Here is a 14,548-nt window from a genome sequence, read left to right as displayed (position 1 = left end):
GCTGCTGGCTCCTCCAGTCCCTGGGGTCGTGCCCCGGCTGTCGCCGCTGGTGGGGCCTGCTGAGGCCATGGCGGCAGCAAGCCCGCTGCGGCACAGAGTTAATCTTGGCTTTATGCCCACTTTATGGAGGTGGGAGACTCCTCCCTAGCTTGCTCCTGGGCCCTAAGGGCTGAGGGCAAGCGAAACTCCACACCCCGTGCCTCCAGGCTGGGGTCTGCAAGTAGGATGCCCACCAAAGGATTTGGGAGCACCTGAAGCCCCAGGTGGGGGTGGAGGATGTCTGCCAGTAGTAGGGCCAGTTTTGGTTCTGGACTGACTCACAGACTAGGAATTGATTTGGCCAACTTGGCCTGAAATACGATTTTTTTTTTTCAAATTACATTTTAAGTGCCTGGCTTCCTTGCATACACATGTACAGGCCTCTGGCTGCTTTACCACTCCACCCAGGAAGAGCACAGGCCATCTGCAGACACTTCCTCAGCTTGATGAAGGGTGTTTGTACCCGAAAGCTTGCTAAGAAGAATTTGTCCACTTATTTGAGTTGGTCTAATAAAAGATACCGGATTTCCCCAAAGAGCCTCGTCAACCTAAATAACATTCATTCAAAGGCGTCCCTCACTTTGGAAGCTTAGGTTAGATATTGGGAAAAACTCTCATTGGGAAAGTACTGAACAGGTTACCCATAAAGGTGGTGAACTCTCCATCCTTGAAGGTTTTTAAGACCCAGGTGGACAGAGCCTCGGCTGGGATGATCTAGTTAGGTACTGTCTTGGTTTGAGCAGGGGGGTGGACTACATGAGACTTCCCGAGGTCCTTTTCAACCCTCATTTTCTGTGATTCTACGATCTGGGCCACGCCGCCTCAGCCAGCCACTGGGTATGTTCAGGGAATGGATGATGTGCCTGACTTCAGGCCAACCCAGTTAACTGCTTCACTGTCCTTTTGGCAGTGGCAGTGGTGACTGCCGGTCAGGAAAACCCAGTGTCTTTGAGATTTTTCTTTTGAGCCTTGTGGTACATGACGCTTTTCTAAGAGAAGTTCCAGTTCCTGGGAGCACATGATTGTCAGAGAATTGCAGCTTTGTTTCAGGGAGCAAAGGTTTGGGTGGATAAGTAAGTGCATAAGCAACACACAGGACCTGGATACGAGCACTGGTGGTTCGCATGCAGCATGTTACAGGAGGATCTTGAAGATTAAAGCCCTTGGCAGACAATTTAATGGCATGATGGGACCTGATCCCAGATCCCAACAATTGTATGTCCTGCCAGGCTACAAGTGCATGGCAGGAGGCAGAGCTGTCTCTTGGGAAGGGGTGAGTTGGGGTGACCGCCCCAGGCCCTGCACTTTGGGGGGGCCCGTGGACATTGCCATACAGGCCCCACTGAGGGCACCACCACTCTGCGTGGTCACCGCACACCGCTGACTTTGCACTCCAGCTGCTGCCACCCACCCCGGCTCTGGCTGCTCGTCATCCTCCCCCGTACTCCATGCTCCGGCCACTCGCCCTCCCCCCAGCTCCACGCTGCACACTCCAGCTGTTTGCCATCCCCCCCTGCTCCATGCTCCAGCTGCTTGCCATCCCCCTCCCCACCCCCTGCCCTGGCCACTTGCCATCCCCCCCACCTGCTCCACACAGGCCCCGCACACCCGTAGAGTCAGTTCTGGCAGGAGACATAATTCTGGGAATGAGGGATCAGATACCAAACGCACCCTTTCAACTTGCTAGCTCATGTGGAACCTGAGCACATGATCCTGGGCTCCAACTGCACTTACAAGTTGGAAGCTATGCACAGCGCAGCTCTACTCAGGGCTGCCAGAGGCACTGGTCTGCAAGTGCCAGGCAGAGGGAATCAAGTATACTTACAGACTCCCTGGGCAGCCCCAGCGCAGTCCGAGACCCTCGGCTGCCTTAGTCCCTATGCCAACAAACAGCTAATTGTCAGCATGGGAGCTGGGGCAACCAAGGGTCTCCAATCAGGCCTGGGCATGCCACACATTCAATTTAAGGCTCCATACAAGCCAGCCACAACAATATTCTATATTAGATGTGGAACATCTTTGTGGCTGGTTTACCATTCTATGGTACATGTTGTCACACAAGCCTTTCCTTTTAAGGTTTGCTTGAATACAATTGGCCAGCAAAGTATACATGAAAAAACAATGTTCAGTCCCTCATGCAGAATACATACTCAGCCCCATTTACACAGTCCCATATTTGACCTTCTGGCCAACCCATATTCAGGCATGTTTGCAGATGCAGTATTTAGTGAGCTATATCACTTCAGTACTGATTCTTTTAAAGCAGTGCAAGAGAGAAGCAACTTCATCAAAGACAATGGAATTACAGTAAGAGTCAAACAAGCAGACACTGGCTGCCTAACCCAGTCCCACACTAGCACTAACACCACCTACAATAAAAGATTCTATTGGAAAAGTCTATTACTTGGCTTGGGAATTAGATTGAATGACATAAGAGAAGTGAAATAAGAGGAGATTTCCTAGAAGTAACCTAAATTATATGACACTAAGGGGACTTGTAACCTGCATTTCTTGAGGCCATCCCAACAGTTTTCTAGCAGAGGCAACATCATAATCAAGTCCTATAATCAGGTTCTACATCAATTGCTGTTTACAGTATTTACGAGGGTCATTCCAAATCTAGCCTTATATTACAAATTGCAAACTAAAAGCCTTCCCAAAATATAAACTCCATCTGACTTGCTTTTTACCTACCTGGTTTAATGATTTGTTGTTGACACTGGCCATATGTGAAGTATATCATTACTGGATTTTGGAAGGTAGCAAGGAGGGCATTTTGTAGATTGCCTTGAGATTTGTTTGCTTTTCAAATTCTTCCTAGTATGAGTGCAAATATACTGATAAACTAGACCAAGGGGCAAGTAACTAACAACATGGCCCACAATGCTAGCCTTAGTTACCAGCAAGGAAACACTGGCTCCAATAAGAGTTTTGCCATTTGTTCAATGTGTCCAGGATTTTGTCCCTGTTAACCATCCTCTTTAAACCCCCCATTCCTGCTTATTATTGTTTCACAAAAGATTAAATCCACCTCTCTCGTCATCCAGCCATCAATGTTTCAGACCAGCAATGCAGATGCTTGGAAACCCAATTCCTCAACATGTAAAAGGATCGCTTAAACTCCAGGCCAGGAGCCCAACCCCAGAGCACAGGGTTTGTTATTTTTTTATTTCTTTCAGTTCAGCAGCATTGTTTCCAAGCAACAGGAGAAAGCTTTAGTTTAATGTGAAGCAGTAGCCTAATTTCCCTCAGTCGCAGTCTTAGCTGCAGACACGGAAGGAGCAGCAGCATCAAGAGTGAATTCCATCCTCCAGATTCCAGGAAACAGAGAAATGCTCAAGCCAAGATCTATTTAATAATCATTTTAAGGCCTCTAAAAAGGATGTGATACAGGTAATGGACTATTTCTCATATACTCTGTGCATGTGCATGTGTGTAATGAGACCTTATGCAGAATAGTTGATGGGATTGTTAAGTGCATAGACATTTTTCTTAGCATATACATAATTATTACCTTTCTGAGTAGCTCCTGAATGGCAGAAAGATAGGCTGTGACTTTCAATTAGCTTTCAAAGTCACGTCTTTGGAAGGCCTTGCGTTGCCCAATGTACATCCTTCCCCAAGGAACCGCTTTGGCACTCCTGCTCTTAAATGAATAAAAAAGCTGTAATTATAAAGTTACGGCCAGATCCTCAGCTGATGTAAATCATCTCTGCACTATCCATGTCAATGGAGCTACACTGACTTACACTCTCTGAGGGTCTGGCCCCTAACCATTTACAAGAACCACTACTGGGCTACTTCTAATATATTAGTGCAAACACTTACGCTGGCATTGGAGAACTTTAATGGTTATATGCTGGTTCTGGAGGTTTTGATCCTTATTAATGATTCTGTTGGGACCTATGTACAATGGTGATGGGCACTTTAGAAAAACATTATAGAGAGCTGTCTCACTCCACGTTGAAATGTGCATTTGTAGTTTTGTAAATTATGAAAACCAATGACTTTTAGAGAGATCAAAGTGTGTCATTTGACTTGTTTTGCATAGTGTATTACCTTGTTGTAACAGGGTAGCATCTTCAGCAGCATTTTAAAGCCTACGAAGGCACCTCAAACTCCCTTGATATCTGTTTTCCTCTGGGAACAAACTCCCCTTCACTCTCCTGCCACGACTTGATGTTCCCTGGTTCTTGAAGAAGAGGCTGTACCAGGGCTTCCCAGGCAAGATCTATGCTCTCACTCACCAAGGTGAGGGGCTTTTGCCTTAAAGGCTAATTGCACGCTCCAACCTTCCCTTAACATGCCTTAAGCCTCACAGTTGTGAGCTGTATGTCTCTGTTGGGACTTCAGCCTACTTGGCTTCTGCCCCTTTCTCTCTAGCTAGGCCCACTAGCCTAGACCCACTAGACAGGGCCAGGCTATGAGGCTTTAGTCCCTTAGTATGCTCTGGGCTCATAGCCCCATACAATTTTCCCAGACTCCCTGTTGGTGTTTCAGCCCATCTGGCCTCATCCCCTTTTTATATGGCTAGCCCCTTTAGGCCAGACCTACTGTGTCAGGCTCGACTTTAAGGCCCTAGCCCCAAACTAGGCCCCTGGCCCTTATCTGCTGTACCCCTCTGGCGCTGGGTTCCCAGCCCCTCTGCAGCTGTGCCCCATGGAAACTAATGAGGCCTCCTCCTCCCCTACAGCCTCAGCCACAAATCACTAGTTTACAAATACAACATAAACAGTAAGCCCCTGGACTATAACAAAATAAAGGTAAAGAAGGAAATCTGCCTGCTTACAGTTCTGTGGCTCTGCGTCCCACCGTCTGCTGCTTTCCTTTGAAGAACTGCCACAGCCTCTCTGGGAGTTCTCAAGAATTCACCCCCTCAGCCAGCCCCCTCTGACAAGCTCAGACCAGGGTTTATATAGCTCTGGCCTGAGCTCTCTTCCGGTCACCTGATGCCCCAATCAGCTGACCAGCCAGCCAGGCTCAGCTTTTAACCCCGGCTCTACCGGCTTGCTGTGCCTTGAAAGTTCTGTTCTTAAAGGAGCCACCATGCTTCCTAGTAATGGGACTCAAGTTCCCTGTTACACTTGTCAAAACTTGTGTCTGTGTCCTTATCCCCAAGCTGGCCTGCCATAACCTCTTCTTCTCTAGCCTACTCTTCTTCCAATTTACAGTGATCTGCAACCAAAATAACCCACCTCTCCAGTCACATCACTTGGGAGTTGCCACTATTTGCCCTTTGTGGGGCAGGGAAGGCAGGGTGAATACTCAAACCGTTAAAAGTTTGGAAGAGGTGATGAGACTCAACACAATACAGTAGTTCAATATGTCCGCTCTCCTTTCCCATTACAACCCAACTTGTGCATTATTTTGCCACTACTGCATTGCCTATGTTTTGCAGGAGTTTTTAAATATATTATACTAATTTGTTTATGGCTTTGATTCAGTCATTGTTACTTGTGCACAAAATGACATGTGCTTCTGTTTCTCTCAAATTTATTCTGGATTTTAGTAAGCAGTTTGAGTTATGGCAGATTTCCAGACAGCTAGAAAACACATGGAAAGAAAACAGATAGAAAGAAAACGCCTGATAAAAGAGGTTGAAAAACTCTTGTAAGTACTGATTCTTATTTGCTTCTCATGCTGTACTTCAGTGAATGTAAAGGGTTTTTTTAATGACATATTTGGTGCATCTGCACAAGATGTTTGTTGTGTAGTAGACTAATTAGCTGCACAGTAAATAGCATTTATATGTGCACCCCTATTAGGCTGGAGTAAAGTAATTTATTCCACAGCAGCATAGTACTTGTAAATAAAAGTACTTGAAAATACAAGTAGTATCCTGCTGTGCAGTAAAAAATTCCACAGCAGTGCACATGTAGACACAGCCCCATATGGCTGGGGCATAAGGGTGCTTCAGTGTTGGGGCTGTCTGCTGGCTAGCCCTGCACTGAAGCACATTTATACCTCAGCCAGTCCCTCTGCAGCATGTTGAACCGGGCAGGAGGCTGCCCCAGGCTGGCAGGCTGACCCCTCGGGTCCCCTGCCAGCTGGAGCTGCTCTGCCCCAACTCAATGTACTGTAATTCTGGGCATTAAACACATACCTCAGAGCATTAAACTCTGAAGCAATCAGCTCTGGAGTTTATTGCTGCACATTAATGGCACATGTAGATGCACCCACACATATATAAAAGGATAACATATCTTTCTTTTCTGAACTTATTCTGTCAGTGGAGGAAGGAAGAGAGAGTCCTTATGGAAAGCATATGGTATGAACCTCCCTGTATGGTCCAGCCAGTACAGCTATTACTGCTATGTGAACAAGACTGCCCTTGTACCTCATATAGGAGAGTCTTGTATTTGTATATCTGAAGTATACGGTGCTCCATCCAATAGACAGCTTTTTCAAGGTTGTAATTTAGCTTCTGTTATGTTCAATGTGAGTCCCACACTTGACTTCACTAGGGCTCCTTCCATGAGTAAGTACTATTAAGTCTGAGCAACAGTTTATAGAGTCAGGCCCTTAATGAAAAAGAAAACCAAGAATAAATGGAATAGCACTTTCAGGCTGGTGTTTTTACAGTGAAATCCCTGCTATGCTCTTGCTGCATTTTCTGCAGTAAAACCAGGACCTAAAGAAAACAATCCCAAGTAGGACTTTATTTTTAATACTTTGCTTGCACTTGCCTTTCTCCTTTTACTTCTAACTCTCTGAGGAATTAAGGCAGCTGAGAGTGCCACAAAAGCAAAAATAAGGAGGCTTTTCACAGCAGGCTTTCACAGCTTCAGCTGGACTCCTTGGTAAATCCATGGGCCTGGAATTGCAGTAAAAGCTCTAATTTTACACTAGCTTTTAAGATCTTTCTACTCCATCCTCTCTTGCACTAGATTACCTACAACTGCTTGTAATTCAAAGGTGCTCTCTTGCTTTAAGGGGAGATTATGTTGGCATCAGACTTCGGGAAATTGAATTTGACCCAAAAGGAAGAAGGCAGCCTACCTTTCTAGATTACATGGTAACCAGATGTCTCCTTATTCTAATCCCACATTCTTTATTCCTGGGTTAATGAGATATCTGAAGGGTGCCTAATTTAGTGCAGTTAAATAGCTTGCTATTAATATCTGGAAACAAAAAACTTTTATTTAGAGGAAAGAAAATATCTTGGGATCAGTTGTATTTAATAACCCAGGGTAACAGCTTCAAAGCCGAAGTTCAGCTGACTTTCAGCGGTACATAGGGGTAACCTAGATGGGAAAGCTAAGGAAAAGTTAAGATAAATAATCTAAGTTTGAGGCAAGTGCAGATATCAAATTTAGGCGTGATTAGTTAAATCTCATTAATGCATGTATAGATGCAACCCAGCATTAATTTTAGTGCTGGGTCTGCCCATCCACTAGTGGCACATGACAGGGCTGCAGGGACTTGGCACTAACTTTAGTGCCAAGTCCCTGCATGTGTAGACAGCTGCCAAAAATCACTTAATGCACATTAAATTTAGTCATGCGTGTAGATACACCCTTAGTAGCACAAACAGGGCCAGTAACTCCTTTCCCAAATTATATCCACAACTGAGGATTTATTTATCTACTACTTTGTCTTGATGCAGGAATTACTTTGTCTTGATGCAGGTAACATGCTTTAGCACAGAGTTGTAGTGGAGATGAAACTAGATGATCATAAATTGTTCCATCTATCATTAAATTATGAAATTACCCTTACATTCATGGGATCAGAGTAGTTCAGTCATGTTTGTGAAGTACTCAGAAGACAAATAAGTACACTATGCAAGCTCAGAGTGAAATTCTGGCCCTGTTAAAGTCAGTGGGAAAACTCCTTTTGACTTCAGTGAGGCTAGGATCTCACCTTTAGTACAGATACATTTGTAGATGAAGAATATTCATAATCGTACAGACTTCTCTGAAAATGTTTTTAGATATGTTGTTATAGCCACTCTCTGTGGATGCAGGAATCCACTCACAAAAAGCCAATTGCAGGACTGAGGCCTGACTTTTCACCTGAGTTTAGGTTCATCCTTTCCAGGATTGTTTGCTAATTTGGGACTGAGGAATTGAGCAATCCAGAAGTTATGGATGGTGGTAAAACCCAAGATAGTGACTACTTTATAGGCCTATAAACATTCATTAAGGCCATCTTAGGATGTTTTGAACAAGGGAAATGGACCAAAGTCCAACATCTATAGCAGCAGTTCCCAACATGGTGCCCGTGGGTGCCATGGCGCCCCTCAAGGTTTATTCAGGTGCCCGTGTGCATTTTCACGATCAGTAAAAATCATTATTCCAACAAAAAATGCTGTCATATTGGCATCCACTGCTTTTTCTTTTAAATTCTAATGTGCCCTTAGGCACATAAACTTTGGGAACCCCTGATCTATAACATAGTTAGGTAAAGAATTTTAAGTTGTCCAGGGCAAGTTTCAAAGGGAATATGTTCAAAGAGCTGATAGTGCACTAGATGAGGCAGCAGAGATGGGGAAGTAAACTGTGTCAGAGAGGGAGGGCTCAGTTTTCTTTCCACATGAGCAAGGGAGAAGCAGGACTCAGTTATGATTCCTCTGAGTCATATTTTTGCTCTGTAACCTGTTCCTGATGCACTGTAGCTATGGGCTACCCCTTTCTTCATGGCATGGTGCTGTCATATGCACAAAGCAAACAAATTGGAAAATGAGATGATTTTGCTAACTTTTTTTTTTTTTATTATAGTAACAGTAGATGCCGTTTGTGACCGTGGCAGGAACACAGTATTTAGATTTTTATCCTGGCAGTGTCCTTTAAATACTGCCCTGTGTTTGGCCAGTATAGGCTTGCTGGGTGCAGCACTATTTGAGTGAATATGATCATTCTTAGATGGCTAATGACTCCAGAGTGTGAGTGAAAGTTTAACATTATATCTCCATTCAGAGACCATAAAATATAAACATGGGCAGTTTGCAGCCTTGCAATGAAAAGGGTTTCCTTAGATGTCTGACACTGCCGAAGGATGCTCTTGGCAAGATGGTGGCCTAAGTATGTTAACTTTATGATATGATACCATAATAAAGTTTCATATTGTAAAGTTGTGTTTGCAGCCTTGCTTCAGTGAAGCACATACTTAACTTTGCTCATGTCCTCAAATCATACCAAAATCAAAAAAGTTAAGCTCATGTTTAAATGTCGTGCTGAATTGGGGTCATGCAGCCTTCTGCATCCATGGTCCTGAAAAGTGCTTCTCACATCATTAATAGATCAACCTCAGAACCCACCTGTGAAAAAGATCTATTTTACCTGCCTTTTATAGCCAGGAAAAGCAAGGCAAAGAAATTAAGCAATTGCCAGATGTTTGCCAAGTAAATCATAGCTGAATTCTGCACTCAGTTCTCTCTCTCATGACTCCTAGTTTCATGCTATTGCTCATACTGATATAAATCTGATTCATACCCAAACTTATATCTGCATGCAGGCATGTTTAATTTAAGACATGTGTCCTATTTTGGAGGTAATTTATGGTGCCTTTTCAACCTCCCAACAATAAGGTACCACAAGAGACAGAGTTTGTGGGCAAGGGGGTCATCTGACGAGTACACCCAGCACGTGATAGATTCATAGATTCATAGATGTTATTGTCGGAAGGGACCTCAATAGATCATCGAGTCCGACCCCCTGCATAAGCAGGAAGGAGTGCTGGGTCTATATGACCCCAGCTAGATACTCATCTAACCTCCTCTTGAAGACCCCCAGGGTAGGGGAGAGCACCACCTCCCTTGGGAGCCCGTTCCAGACCCTGGCCACTCTAACTGTGAAGAAGTTCTTCCTAATGTCCAATGTGACATTGTCCCATGTGATTGTGTTTCACATTTTACTGCATGTTGTTACATCTAAGTTTCTTTTCTATTTTCAGGCTCATTATGACTTAGCCATCAATGTTGCTCTACTATGGCTAAATGAGTCAGAAAACAAAACTCCTTTGACAAAAGGGAAAAAGTAAGTATGAAAAAGCTAGGGCCAAGTTCCTGCATTGGTATTACACTAGTGTGAAACTGGAGTAATGAAGCAATGATTCAGATCCAGTATCTATCACTGATTAAATAAATCAGACTAACTATTTATTCATATTCCCCTGATTATCCTGCACAGGAATGTACCAGTTCACAGGAGATACATATATCCCAACCGAATTGAGAGAAAAGCTATGATTTTATCTTCGTATGCTGGAATATTAATGGTAAGGAAGTGATCATGGTTGCAAAATCTTTTGTTCTACAACAGCTTCCCAGTTTAATTCAATATAACATGTATCTGTCTGATAGTTCATTTACATACAGCATGCATTGTATTTTTTTTAAATACTATTATCTGAGATACGGTAAATGCAAAAAAAAAAAAAATAGAAAGCCTGATACAGAATAGGTAGGTGAATTTCTTATCTTATAAAGACCTTCTGACATAAAAAATAACAAAGAAAAATATCAATGGTAATGATAGCTTCATCTAACACAGGCTGGTGTTAGATCCCGTTTAGCAGAATGCTCTTCTCCTGGGCTTTTCTTGCTATTTATTTAATGATGCATTTTAGGCATATGATTAGATCTGACTGAACTCTGCTTTGTTCCACTGTATCTTTTCTATAATAAGAGATAATAGGAACAAATAGCACGAGGAACATCTTAGCTACATTAGCAACACTAGAAAGGCATGTCATATTGAGCACATGATGATACTGAATAAGTCAAAACATTTCTGGCTCTCACTAAGATGGGGCATCAGTTGGATTTTATTTTTTTTTAAAACAAAGAAAAAAAAAGTAAAGAAAACCTCTCCAAGAGCTAAACCCCTTTCTGTTTTCACAGAATAGCATCCCTGTTGAAGAGGTCTTTGAGATTTACAGCACTGCACCCTCAGCCACACACTGGCAGCACTCTGAAAAAGTGAGTTGTTTGCTGATGTGTTAGTATCTTTTATAAAGATCACAGTGAAAGAACTGTGAGTGAGAGCTTAAAAAAAATCACTAGCAGTATATTCCAGTGGTTAGGGCACTAGAGTAGGAGAGTGATGACCTGGCTACTATTCCTAGCTCTGGTGCTTACCTACTCAGAATTGGGCTAGTCACTTGTCCTCCCACCCTCATTCTATTTAGATAAATTGATAAGGTTCCAATAAGTTTACCATCACCCCTGTGTGTGTATATAATCACCTAGCAGTAGGACCTTGACTCTAGTTACTGATTTTGTGCTACTATAATACAACTTCTATTAAATGACAGTTGACCAATGCCATTTATTTCTTTTTAATTAAATAAAACGGGTTTAATTCAACAAGCTTTCCTACCATCCTTTACATATATAGCACATATTAAAATACTGGCAAGATCATAGAGTTTTCTTGATCTAGTTGCTTGGAGGTCATCCTCTGGGTCTGTACTGCTAACAGCTGTTGTTTATACTGCTTGTCCTGTATTAGAACAGTGGTGACTCTGGCAGAAAAAGTGGAGGAGAATTAACACAGTATCACATTGATAAGCTTTATGCAGTGCATTACAAACATACATGAACATGCAGTGAGATAGACCACATTGTTTTGAAGATGCCACTAGCTCTTTTCTCCTTCGGTGACCTCACTTTGTGTTTGCTGGAGATATACCAGTAATATGGGTTTATGTGAAAGGGCAGTCTCTTCCTAGAATCTTGCTGGATTCCAGGAGTAAAATCCTATCACCCACACTCTGTTCCAGAAAGCTACTCACTCTGTTCCAGGCAGCTACTAAAGAGGTTTTTAAAAAACAGAAAGAAAGAAAAATACAGCTACCATTTCAGATCTACTTTCTTATAGTCTCAGTAACAGACTTCTTCCCATGTCTGCAGTGCTTCATCTTTGGCCTGGTTCTTCCTACAGTTCTTCAGATCACTTCCCTCTTGCATGGAGTCTGCAGATCTTTCATAGATGAGTCTTCTTCATGGATTGTTTTTTTGCGTTAAATGCTTATAAGGACTAACATGAAGTGGGAGGATATAGAGGGCATTTAAAAGGTAGATTTAGGCTTTGAGGTACGGCAGAGTACTGACCAAAGATACCGTGTTCCAGAACCAATCACAGTTCTAATCTCTAGTTTCAAAAGGCTTGCTCCGGCCAAGCACAAAACTCCCTGGTTGCAATCCAGCAAAGAATTTAAGAATGTGTTTAACTTTAAGCATGTGAGTAATTCCACTGGCATCAATGGCCAGGTCTATAAGACAAAGTATTACCACTATAGATTAAAAAAAAAAAAAAAAAAAAAATCACACCCCCTAACTGACACAGCTCTTTCAACATACCTCTCCCCCATGTAAATGCAGCTCACATCAGCAAAAAAGCACTTTTTTGCGATTGTTAGTTGTGCCTTTGCTAGGGGGTTCTAGTTGCACTGGCAAATGCTTTGTACTTAGATTAGTGCAATGACACCATTTACATGCTTGGGAAGATGCATAACAAAGTGTGTTACTGGTGTTGGGGCAGATTACTAAACACTTGGCAGAATCAAGCCTAACAGTTTGTATTTCTTGGTCTGGTTGCTTTGCTGTGGCAGCCTGTGTTTTTTAAAATGGTCAAATGTTTTGAAAATGTTGCCTCATTTTTCCTCAGTGATGATATGGTCAACCCTGCAAACTGCAAAATACAGATAAACAAATAATAGCTACAAAGTTAAAATACCATGAGGAGCAGGTCTAGTTAGAATTCCTGTCGTGTATTAAATCCTTATCCTGTTGTGCAGGAGTGCCTCAGTGGTGGACTCAGATTCTCTGCTTATCAATCAAGTAAAATATTAAATCTTGGAGTAAACGCACAGACCTGCTGTACTGTATCTGGTTGGCTATGAGTGCTTGATTGATTACCAAAGTCTACAAAGACAGTATTTTGTTCTTAGTTAGGTGAATAAGATCAATAATATGCCTGGAAAAGCTAGCTCTAGAATAGGACCTTGCACAGCATTCCAACTAGTGAGTCTTGTGAAGGCGTTTGTCTTCCTCTGACTTTTGTTCAGAAAAGATTCCACTCCACATAATTTTGAACCAGATGGCATCATTGGAAATGGAAAAACAATACGTGAACTACAGTAAAATTTACACATGAATTACAGCAGGATCAGGAATGGACAGACATGAAGCTAGACCACAGTAAATATATACAGTAGATGACTATTGCTACGCCATGCCATTATGGTGGTGGGCCAGCAGGTAATAACCTATTTGCCTTTAGTAAATGACTCTTCCAGTATGGAAGTGGACAGATAACACCTAAATGCAGGGGCAGGCAAAATACAGCCTGTGGGCCAGATCCAGTCCACCAAGCCGCAACCGGGAAGATGGCATAGAGCGCACCCTCAGCAAGTTTGCAGATGACGCCAAGCCGGGGGAAGTAGTAGACACACTGGAGGATAGGGCTAGGATTCAGAGTGACCTAGACAAATTGGAGGATTGGGCCAAAAGGAATCTCATGAGGTTCAACAAGGAGAAGAGCAAAGTCCTGCACTTAGGACAAAACAATCCCATACACCAATACAGGCTGGGGGCTGACTGCCTGGGCAGCAGCTCTGCAGAAAAGGACCTGGGGGTTACAGTGGACAATAAGCTGAATATGAGCCAACAGTGTGCCCTTGTTGCCAAGAAGGCTAACAGCATACTGGGCTGCATTGGTAGGTATGTTGCCAGTAGATTAAGGGAAGTGATTATTCCTCTCTATTCAGCTCTGGTGAGGCCACATCTGAAGTACTGTGACCAGTTTTTGGCCCCCCACTACAGAAAGGATGTAGAGAAATTGGAGAGAGTCCAGCAGAAGGCAACAAAAATGATGAGTGGGCTGGGGCACATGACTTATGAGGAAAGACCGAGGAAACTGGGCTTATTTAGTCTAGGGAAGAGAAGACGGAGATGGGACTTAACAGTAGCCTTGAAGTACCTGAAGGGAAGTTCAAAGGGGATGGAGCTGGACTGTTCGTAGTGGTGGAAGATGACAGAACAAGGAGTAATGATCTCAAGTTGCAACAAGAGAAGTTTAGGTTAAATGTTAGGAAGAATTTTCTCACTAGGAGGGTAGTAAAACACTGAAACACATTACCTAGAGAGGTGGTGGAAGCTCCATCCTTGGAGGTTGTTAAGACCTAGCTAGACAAAGCTTTGGCTGGGATGATCTAGTTGGGGATGGTCCTGCTTTGAGCAGGGGGTTGGAGTAGATGACCTCCTGAGGTCCCTTCCAACCCTAGCTTTCTATGATTCTATCCAGCCCATGGGGCCCCTCCAAAAGACAATTATTACTGGCCCGCCGCGCCTGTGCCTCTGAAAGCCAGTGGGAGGTATGGGCTTTACCCATAGAGTTAGCCTGGCCTGGCTCAAAGGTGCCAGTGGGCTGGGCTGGGCTGAGCCAGGCTGGCTATATGCCGCAACATGCAGTTCCCAGGACTCAGCTGGAGCCACTCTGCCTGCTGTGGGCTATGAGCACCCTTAGGGCCCACCACCTGCTGCAGTGGCTGTGTGCCATGGTGC

The 14,548-nt window shown here is 43.5% G+C and overlaps 2 protein-coding genes across 4 annotated transcripts in view; one reads left to right on the top strand and one right to left on the bottom strand.

Moving 5' to 3' along the window:
• Window positions 1-4,967, bottom strand: part of LOC102387197 (shugoshin 1-like) — a 22,605-nt gene extending 17,638 nt beyond the window's left edge. Inside the window, exons 1-2 of one of the 3 annotated variants that reach the window (XM_006029130.3) lie at window positions 4,829-4,967; window positions 3,554-3,680 (exon numbers count right to left, since the gene is read on the bottom strand). The gene's annotated coding sequence lies outside the window, so the exon portion shown is untranslated. Of the gene's footprint in view, window positions 1-3,553; window positions 3,704-4,828 lie in introns of all 3 variants that reach the window. The other 2 variants (XM_025210586.1, XM_025210585.1) reach the window with 2 other exon arrangements.
• A 596-nt stretch (window positions 4,968-5,563) lies between these two features.
• CUNH2orf80 (chromosome unknown C2orf80 homolog) overlaps window positions 5,564-14,548 on the top strand; it is a 20,808-nt gene continuing 11,823 nt past the window's right edge. The window contains exons 1-5 of the mRNA XM_006029143.1: window positions 5,564-5,649; window positions 6,973-7,054; window positions 9,934-10,016; window positions 10,170-10,257; window positions 10,883-10,960. Coding sequence (XP_006029205.1) covers window positions 5,564-5,649; window positions 6,973-7,054; window positions 9,934-10,016; window positions 10,170-10,257; window positions 10,883-10,960 — 417 coding nt within the window. The remainder of the gene's footprint in view (window positions 5,650-6,972; window positions 7,055-9,933; window positions 10,017-10,169; window positions 10,258-10,882; window positions 10,961-14,548) is intronic.

Source organism: Alligator sinensis, unplaced genomic scaffold (genome assembly GCF_000455745.1).
Source record: "Alligator sinensis unplaced genomic scaffold, ASM45574v1 scaffold699_1, whole genome shotgun sequence".
Classification (NCBI taxonomy): domain Eukaryota; kingdom Metazoa; phylum Chordata; order Crocodylia; family Alligatoridae; genus Alligator; species Alligator sinensis.
The sequence above is the reverse complement of the archived record's forward strand: the minus strand, read 5'-3'. Positions and strand labels throughout refer to the sequence as shown.